The 9,807-nt window shown below is 33.7% G+C and overlaps 1 protein-coding gene across 1 annotated transcript; it reads left to right on the plus strand.

Moving 5' to 3' along the window:
* Positions 1-265: 265 nt before the first annotated feature.
* On the plus strand, positions 266-8,400 carry LOC143608982 (stromal processing peptidase, chloroplastic-like). The gene is made up of 22 exons (XM_077083866.1): positions 266-504; positions 1,540-1,734; positions 1,815-2,065; positions 2,142-2,340; positions 2,467-2,514; positions 3,006-3,113; positions 3,187-3,375; positions 3,453-3,740; positions 3,817-3,918; positions 4,001-4,360; positions 5,235-5,438; positions 5,531-5,698; positions 5,783-5,932; positions 6,023-6,160; positions 6,258-6,485; positions 6,581-6,733; positions 6,832-6,958; positions 7,043-7,175; positions 7,254-7,455; positions 7,554-7,655; positions 7,732-7,885; positions 7,981-8,400. The coding sequence occupies exons 1-22, from the start codon at positions 328-330 to the stop codon at positions 8,070-8,072; spliced, it is 3,768 nt and encodes a 1,255-aa protein (XP_076939981.1). The 5' UTR covers positions 266-327; the 3' UTR covers positions 8,073-8,400.
* Positions 8,401-9,807: the final 1,407 nt, after the last annotated feature.

Below are 9,807 nucleotides of genomic sequence, written 5' to 3' on the forward strand. Positions count from 1 at the left end.
ACGAACTTACTTTTAGGCTCGAGCTCAGGCTCTGACTTGATTAAACTCGGGTCATTCGAGCTTTTTAACAAACCGATCTCAACTTTCAAGTAGCTCTGTTCGTTTGCACTCCTAACACTGCCTAAGCCCATATAATAACTCTAACTGGGTTTAAAAAAATCGTGAAAACAAAATAAAACCACAAAAAATAATAATCTTTAACAAAAACAAAAAAAATAAAAATATAAATAATAACAATAGAAAAAACTAAAGTCGCACACCCCCAATTCATATCTTCTATCTTCTTCTTTCATCCTTCAATTCTTCTTCTTCACAAATCAATCAATCATGGAATCAGCTTCATCAATCATACGTCTCTCTGTTACACCACCATTACACTTCAGCTCTAATAACAAACCCACAAATCAATTCTCACCCTGCAACCACAAGACTGTTACTTTACGCCGTTTCAACACTCACACTCGCCGGACCGCCGTTGCGCCGCCGCGTTACGTCACCCCTAAGGTTGTTATTGTTTTTTTTTATCTGGGTGTTTTTAATTTTGCTGAAAGAATTAAAAAGATTGGATTTTTTTTGTGGGTTTTTTGTATTTTTGTGTATAGAGTCCAATTGCGTTGGTTTGGTTTGAGCTGGTATATATTGTTTTATTGAATTTTGAAGCTTGATTAGTTATGGGTGGGTAGAAAGTTGTAATCTTGATGGGATCAGAGGGGGTAATGGATGTTTGTAACTAGGGCTGGCGGTTTATTACACGGGCCTGTTAACACTGCACGATAGTAAAATATGAATATTAACAAGTTTGGGTAATTGGGCTTGAGCTTATCAGGTTTCGTGTCTTAAACAATTGACGAGTTTAAGACTTGTTAAAATTTGTGTCCTAGCGGGTTTCTAAACAGGTCGTGTCGTGTTAACATGTTTCTTAACAGTAGTGTTTATGTTTGGAAAACACGACACAGTTAGTTACTTAGTTATAGTGTCTTGTTCGTGTCTAGCATCACTGGTATTGTGTCGTGTCTAACATGTTATGCCAGTCCTATTCATAAGGCTATGTGTAGTGGAGGGGCTACAAAATGGGGTGTTTTGCGCCATGTGGCGCCCAGTCAGCAAATGGTAGGTTTTTGTTTTTGGGGTGTAATGGTGTTGTAGCCCTATACACACGCACACACATATATATATCTCACAAACACAATATAATAATAAAAAAACAAAAGAGAGTGAGGCGAGAACTGCCTGTCGCCCCCCACATTTCGCACCCTCTATCGCTCCGGGGGGGGGGGGGGGGTTTAAAATGAAAATCGTCCCATTTAGCCCATTTTTCTTGCCCACTAAGGGCAGCCTAACTGATTATAGTAGAAGTTCTAATTGGAGATTTGTATTGTTACGTGATTGTGAAGTTGAACTTGAAATACTCAATACATATATTATTTGTATTTTTTTTTTAAATTATATATTTTTTTGGGGATTTATTATTGTAGAGGTTTGTTTTTTAGTTTCATTATCTGACCTTAACATATATTTATATGTTTTTTTATGGTATAGATTGGTGGTGGGTATAGATATGTTTTCCCGGTGGATAAACCAGTGATTCAAAGGCCATTGCTTGATCAATGTACACGGTTCTCTTGCTTTCATCACGGGCGGAGAAAACGGTTTCCCATATGCAAGTCGACCCCGAGTGCATTCTCTGACAAGTCTATATTTCATCTGTCAAAACATGGACTAGACAATGTATTTGTAAGTTTTTGTTAAATTATATTGAAGTGAAAATTTAAATGCGTATAGTACTGTATGTATCTGATATATACACCTTGCAGGGGAAACGGGTTCAAGTTCCATGTGCAGCTGTGGGTCCCGATGAGCCACACGCAGCAAGTACAGCCTGGCCCGAGGGTCTTTTGGAGCAGCAATCTTCTGATAATTTTATGGTTGACTCAGAAAACAGTCAATGGCAGGAGTTACAAGCGTTTTTGAGTGCTCAACTTCCGTCTCACCCGAAGTTGTTTAGGGGTCAACTGGAAAATGGTCTTCGTTACCTCATCTTGCCTAACAAAGTTCCACAAAACAGGTAGAAATTTTGTATTTTGTATTTACCAAAGTGTGATTTAACTATTTTTTTTAACATAACGTTTTGTTATGTGAAGATTTGAAGCCCACATGGAGATACACGCGGGATCGATTGACGAGGAGGATGATGAGCAAGGTATCGCACATATGATTGAACATGTTGCGTTTCTTGGAAGTAAGAAGCGTGAAAAGCTTTTAAGAACCGGTGCACGCTCAAATGCTTATACGGATTTTCATCATACGGTTTTTCATATCCATTCGCCAACTTCCATGCAGGTTTGTAATTGAAGATTTCAATTACTTTTATTATATTTCTAGAGGTTTTTTGTTATATTTGAACATACAAACCTATATAGGCTTTCCATCATTCTTTACATAATAAAGTTTGCATCTTTTTAATAGGATTCTGATGAGGATCTACTTCCATCGGTGTTGGATGCTTTAAACGAGGTAAGAATCAGTTCAGAAACATAATTTACCATTTTCATGTCTGTTTTTAGGGGTGGCAAATGTGACCCATTGGGTTGAATGAGTTGTATTAAAATGTATATAATGGGTCAGAATGGGTCAAACTAAAAAAAGAAAATGATTGAAACGGGTCAAAACGGGTTGAAATTTCTCGAGGTTTTTTGTTTTAGAATGAGAAAAACGGAGGAAACTTTTTAGTACTTTTACTTTTTTAGTTTTTGATTTATATTTCGAGTTATGATTTTTTAATTATTTTTTTTTGAATTTTTAATGAGGGGTTTTTGAAATGGGTCAAAATGGGGTTTTCTCGTTCCAAAAAAAACACTCGAGAAATTTCAATCATTTTTTTTAGTTTGACCCATTGTATATATTTTGATACAACCCATTCAACCCCATGTGTCACATTTGCCACCCCTATCTGTTTTGAAATGCAATTTAAGATATAACGCGTGTATCTTTTTTAAATGTTGTAGATTGCTTTTTACCCGAAGTTCCTTGCTTCTCGGGTTGAGAAAGAAAGACGTGCCATATTATCAGAGCTGCAAATGATGAACACTATTGAGTACCGTGTTGATTGTCAGGTATATTTTTAACCATCTATATTTCTTTTGCTTCTGATAATTTGAAAATAACACACATGTTTTCTATTTACAGTTGCTGCAACATTTACATTCTGAGAATAAACTGAGTAAAAGATTCCCAATTGGACTTGAAGAACAAATCAAAAAATGGGATGCGGAAAAAATTAGGAAATTCCACGAACGATGGTACTTCCCAGCAAACGCGACTTTGTATATCGTGGGAGATATAGATAATATTCCAGCGATTGTTCACCACATCGAAGTATGTTATTCTCTGCTTATAAACAATTCTCAATATTAATTTATAAAATCACATTAATTTAAATACTTTATACGCAGGCAGTTTTTGGACAGAAGCAAGCTGAAATCGAGGCTCCTGTAGCACCACCGAAAACCAGTGCATTTGGTGCAATGGCTAATTTTCTCGTGCCTAAGTTCACCGGCGGGATATCTGCTGACTCACTTGACAAATCACTTCAAAATAAAATTCCTAAAAAGGAAAGACACGCAATTCGTCCTCCCGTTGAGCATGTTTGGTCCCTTCCCGGGAAACACGAAAATCTGAAGCCGCCTCAGATATTTCAGCATGAGCTGCTTCAAAATTTTTCGGTCAACATGTTCTGTAAGGTAGGAAGTGTTCTAGAAGCTTCTAATGATAGTTTTAATGTTCGGTCAACATTTTCTAATGATCGTGTTTTTTTAGATTCCTGTGAACAAGGTCCAAACGTATGGTGATTTGCGTAACGTTCTTATGAAAAGAATATTCCTTTCGGCTTTGCATTTTCGCATCAACTCAAGATATAAGGTCGAGCACATATGTTCTCAAGAATTTTTTATTGTTCAACTTTTTTGTGTAAATATTTTGCTAATTAAAGGTGATTTTACAGAGTTCTAGCCCTCCATTCACATCAATCGAATTGGATCATAGTGACTCAGGAAGAGAAGGATGCACAGTTACGACTTTAACTGTAACTGCTGAACCGAAAAGCTGGCAAGGCGCGATAAAAGTGGCTACACAAGAGGTTCGCAGGCTTAAGGAATTTGGTGTTACAAAAGGAGAATTAGCGCGTTATCTTGATGCATTGTTAAAAGATAGTGAACAGTTGGCTGCAATGTGTGATAACATATCATCTGTTGATAATTTGGATTTTGTTATGGAAAGTGACGCACTTGGACATATGGTTATGGATCATAAACAAAGTTATGAAAGTTTGATTAGTGTTGCCGGGACAATCACTCTTGAAGAGGTAAGCTTGTTTTATAACGAAAGCAAACAAGCCGTAAATCACATATTGGAATGATTTTTTTAGGGTGTTGCTAAACGTACCCCCCTCCCCTTAATTTTTACTAAACATACCCCCTCCTTAAAGTTTTACATTAATACGATTAAAACCTCTATGTTTATTATTTGTTATTTTGTCATCTTTTACTATCATTATTAATTAAAAAAAGTTTTTATATCATTTAAATAGTTTTTCTTTTCCTTTTTTTTTGCATATAATAGTTTTTTTTTTTTTTAAATAACAAATGTTGTTTATGTAAAAAACGTTTTTTTAAATTAAAAGAAAAAAAACATTTTTTTTCTGTAAGTGTTTTAATACTTTTAGGGTGTGTTTTTCTTTTAAATAGAGATAGCTTACTTTAAAAAAGAAACACATTTTTTTTCATCAATAAAACAGATTAAAAAACATAAGACTTGATTAACAAGTTGGTTCTTTTCTCATGTGATATTAATTTCATGCATTCGAACCTATTAAAAATATTTAAATGATCTTTTTGTCGGGTGTGAGGCATATGATAAAATAAATATAACCAAACGTTTTATCGTTTTTATAAAGTTGTTATATCATTATTCTTTAAATACATTTTATAATGATAATAAATATTATTAATATGATAAAGAACAATAAACACAAAAAGATAGAAAATGACAAAAAAAAAATAAACTTTGTAGTATTTGATTTGATATTTTAAAGGAGACTTGAAATGACTAAAAATATTAGAGGGTGGTGATATATCAAATAAAATTGTTGAAGGAACTGAAAGTCTAGGGGAGGGGGTACGACAAGTACGCAAGGGGGGTACGTTTAGCCTAACCCTTTTTTAACATAATCTATGCAGGTGAATTTCATTGGTGCACAAGTGTTGGAGTACATATCAGATTATGGGAAAGAGTCTGCACCCGTACCTGCAGCCATTGTTGCTTGTGTTCCAAGAAAAGTGTATGTTGATGGAGTAGGTGAAGTTGATTTCAAGATATCACCAAGTGAGATAACTGCTGCAATTCAAGAAGGTTTGAAGGAACCCATAGAGCCCGAGGCTGAGGTATATTATCGTCTTTATTAATATCTATGACACTTCACACTTGTATATAACTATATATTTAACGAGTTTCTTTATGTTTTTTTTATATGCAGTTTGAGGTACCAAAGGACTTGATAACCTCAACACAAGTGGAGGATTTGAAGTTACAGCTTCAACCGTCTTTTGTGCCTGCATTACATTCAAGTGCTATTAGGTCTCATGATATAGAAACAGGAATCACTCAGTGTCGTCTCTCAAACGGGATCGCTATTAATTACAAGGTATGCATATTCATTTTTTAAGTTAAAAATTTTCAAATTCACCTTTTTGTCTTATATGACCCGAGTTTTTGTTTTTTTGTTAAGATATCCAAAACCGAAAAATGTGGTGGGGTGATGCGGCTAATTGTAGGCGGTGGACGGGCGGCAGAGACACCAGAAACAAAGGGGGCGGTTGTTTTGGGTGTTAGAACTTTGAGTGAAGGAGGGCGTGTTGGTAATTTTACAAGGGAACAGGTAATATATTTGTCTCTTTAACTACAAACGCTCTGGTACTAAAAAAATGATTTATTAAAAAACATGCAAAAAATTATTTATTTTTTTCAGGTTGAGCTGTTTTGCGTGAATCATTTGATTAACTGTTCACTCGAGTCAACCGAAGAATTTCTTTGTATGGAGTTCCGTTTCACTACACGCGATAACGGAATGCGTGCGGCTTTTCAGTTGCTTCATATGGTACTTGAGGTAAATACTAAATATCATCTTAGTATTACACTATTACATAACATGTTAATAATATTCTATGGTCAACCGAGGTTTGACTTTTGTTGACCACTTGCAGCATAGTGTTTGGCTTGAGGATGCATTTGATAGAGCAAGACAACTATATTTATCATACTACCGCTCTATTCCAAAAAGCTTGGAACGGTCAACTGCTCACAAGCTCATGACCGCTATGTTGGATGAAGACGAACGGTTCGTGGAGCCCACGCCACATTCGTTACAAAATCTAACGTTACAGACTGTAAAAGACGCGGTTATGAATCAGTTTGTCAGTGATAACATGGAGGTGCAAATTACTAAATTACTCTTTTATAATTATATTTTTAAAATTTTTGTTATTCTCGTTTTTAATATTGATGCCAAATTTTATTCATTTAACAGGTCAGCATTGTTGGTGATTTTTCAGAAGAGGATATTGAGTCTTGTGTAATGGATTATTTAGGCACCGTTAGACCAACCAAAGGTGCTGACAAGGCACTGAGTTACAATCCAATCATGTTTAGACCGTCTCCTAACGATTTGCACTTTCAGCAAGTGAGTTGACATTTTTTTACACCATTATGCGTGATTATATATTTTAATATTTTTTTAATAAATTTCCCATGGTGTTATGACTTGTTTTTATTTGACAGGTGTTCTTGAAGGACACTGACGAGAGAGCGTGTGCTTACATTGCGGGCCCCGCACCTAACCGTTGGGGATATAGAGTTGATGGATCAGACTTTCTTGAGTCTGTAAGGAACATGTCGGTTAATAAAGGTATAAAACATTCCCGATATATAATATAACTTGTTGAATATGTATATTATTATATTAACTAAATGTATAAAATTTCTATTACAGATGTACATCCGGAAACCCAAGAACAGCTTGTGAAGGCAGAAAACACTAATTTCGACCTGCAAAGAAGATCCCGGAATCACCCGCTATTCTTTGCAATTGCAGTTGGGTTATTGGCAGAGATAATTAATTCGAGGTATTTTTTTTAGTAAATATATTTGTTTCTTCGAATAATGATTTAATTTTACATTAACTTATGGTTTAAATTTTGCAGGCTTTTTACTGAAGTTAGAGATTCGCAAGGATTAACGTATGATGTATCGTTCGAGATAAACCTATTTGACAGATTGAATCTCGGTTGGTATGTTATCTCAGTAACTTCTACACCGAGCAAGGTACACAGGGCTGTTGAGGCTTGTAAGAACGTTCTAAGAGGCTTGCATACTAAAAAGATAGCCGAACATGAACTGGACCGGGTTCGTTTACATGTTTTATATATCACTTATCCACTAAAGTTCTCTTAAATTCATATTTTATATTTTTAATTTTTTTTTTTCAATTTGTATGTTTACAGGCGAAACGAACGCTGTTGATGAAACATGATGCTGAAAGCAAGTCAAACGCGTACTGGCTCGGGTTGATAGCTCATTTGCAGGCTGCATCTGTCCATAGGAAGGTAATGGTATTTGATTTTGTAACCATGTTGAAAAGACTATTTTACCCTTCATAATCAAATTTCGTTATTTGTACAGGATATTTCATGTATTAACGATTTGGTAATGCTATATGGAGCTGCGACCATCGAGGATGTTTATCTCGCATATGAACAACTGAAAATTGATGAACAATCATTGTACTGCTGTATTGGCGTCGCTGGTGCCCAGGCCGGTGATGATGAAGTTTCAGGTTAAAGCAAATTTCTGCTTGATTTTTTTTTTTAAAAATAATTTTTCTTTTTATCTTTTTATTTTTCATGAATAATAACATGTTCTATGATGCAGGTTTGTTACAAGAGGAGGAAGAATACGGAGGTCTTCATGGCGTTATGCCGGTGGGACGAGGGTCCCACATGATGACGATGCCAACAACATAATCGTGTTCTAGATTACGACATTATCTAGTGCCTGAATGAAGTCTGGCGATGAGGTTTATCAAACGTGTCGAAAATTTACAGCAGGATGGATTACAAACAGCATAATTACAGCATGACTCTTGTAGTGTATGCAATAAATTTGTGTGTTCTGGTGGAGTCATAGGATGTATATGTTATATCAAGAGATGACCAATATTTGTTTTAACTCATTCGGGTTTTTTTTTCACTAGGTATTTGAATAATTGCATGGTAATGTAGATATTCATTTGACACTTTAGTAAGTATGACCATAAACTTTTGGGAAATGATGTTTTGATTTTCTTTATTTCACTCAATTCATATTTATTGCAGTAATACATACTATATCAAGTGTGGTAACTCAGTGTTTTAAATAACGGTATTTTAATCGTGTCGGATAGGGTTAAAAAATAGTACAACCGGTTGAACTGTTTAGGGAGGTTCAACCGGGTTGAATAGTTTACCATGTAATGTAATGTCACAGTCAATTAATAAATAAATTCTATATTATATTTTAAAGAAATTAAGGGCATTTTTGACTTTACACAAAGTAAGTAACTTTAATTGTTAGTTTATACTTACAATATATACTTATATATCTATAATATATATAAACAAAAACATAACAATCTTATGTGTCGCGATGTGGTCGTTCCCCCTTTTTTCGGAGTCACTATGTTTACTTGATTTTTAAATGAAGGCTTCTCATGCATTTGACCCAAATTCATGGGTATGAGTATAATCAAACTCATATATTTCTTAAACGAGTTATAACATCTCATTAAATTAAAAACTAATCTCACCAAATATTTGATATAAAAATCCTAAAAAGTAGGGATATACTAAAAATTAATATATGATTTATTTAAAAAATATATATATATTATTTATAATTAAGAAACCAATTTTATAGATACAAACGGAAGAAACAATTTTATAGTAAAAAAATAAGCGGGTCATGGGTCTCACAAAACCCATAGTTTTTAAACAGGTTATAACATTTCAGTTATTTATGAAACTATTTCATCATCAAACCTTAAGTATATTATTAACTTTTATTATAATAACTAAAATTAAAATGTATAAAAATATGAATATTAGACACGAAAAAGAAACACAACCCCGTAATACGGGGAATAAAAACTAGTTTACAATATATACCTTTGAACTTTAGTTAACTTTTGTAATATTTAAGAATGTTTACACATTTATTCTTTATCTTTATCAAAATAATTGACAAAACTTACATTTTTATGTTTTTGTCTATATTTTTAAATATATTATGCTATTAAAAGAACGAACCAACCATTACGACGTGTTTATTTTTGTTGACGTTTCCATATAAAAAAAAATTCAAAACCAATTTGTGATTATATTGTACAAGTCAATGAAGCATTAAAGTACAACTTTTATGTACAATGTTTATAAACACCTCTTGTTCTATTTTACATTATCAAATCCAAAATTACAAAACTAGTCCCCCAATTACACAATTCACGTTACATAAACATAAGAATAAATTGAACTCCATGCAATATATTTTTTATTTCACATGTATAATGGTTACGAAAAAGATATACCATCCATATTGATGCTACTAAATTAAAACTGTAATAACAGAAAAAACAATTATATAATAAAGCTTTGTAAACAAAGTTTTAGCAAAGAGAAATACGTAAATGCCTTTAAAAAAATAATTCAAAAGCTAATCCATAAT

Source organism: Bidens hawaiensis, unplaced genomic scaffold (genome assembly GCF_021521415.1).
Source record: "Bidens hawaiensis isolate Kalapana, Puna unplaced genomic scaffold, B.hawaiensis_p1.1 tig00419464_1, whole genome shotgun sequence".
Taxonomy (NCBI): Eukaryota; Viridiplantae; Streptophyta; class Magnoliopsida; order Asterales; family Asteraceae; genus Bidens; species Bidens hawaiensis.

Bases quoted from the DNA above. Each gene is read 5' to 3' on its own strand.
- LOC143608982 (XM_077083866.1), top strand. From the start codon at position 328: ATGGAATCAGCTTCATCAATCATACGTCTCTCTGTTACACCACCATTA. The intron at 2,341-2,466 runs GTTTGTAATTGA...TCTTTTTAATAG, and splicing joins ATTCGCCAACTTCCATGCAG to GATTCTGATGAGGATCTACT. The intron at 6,486-6,580 runs GTGCAAATTACT...TTCATTTAACAG, and splicing joins TTGTCAGTGATAACATGGAG to GTCAGCATTGTTGGTGATTT.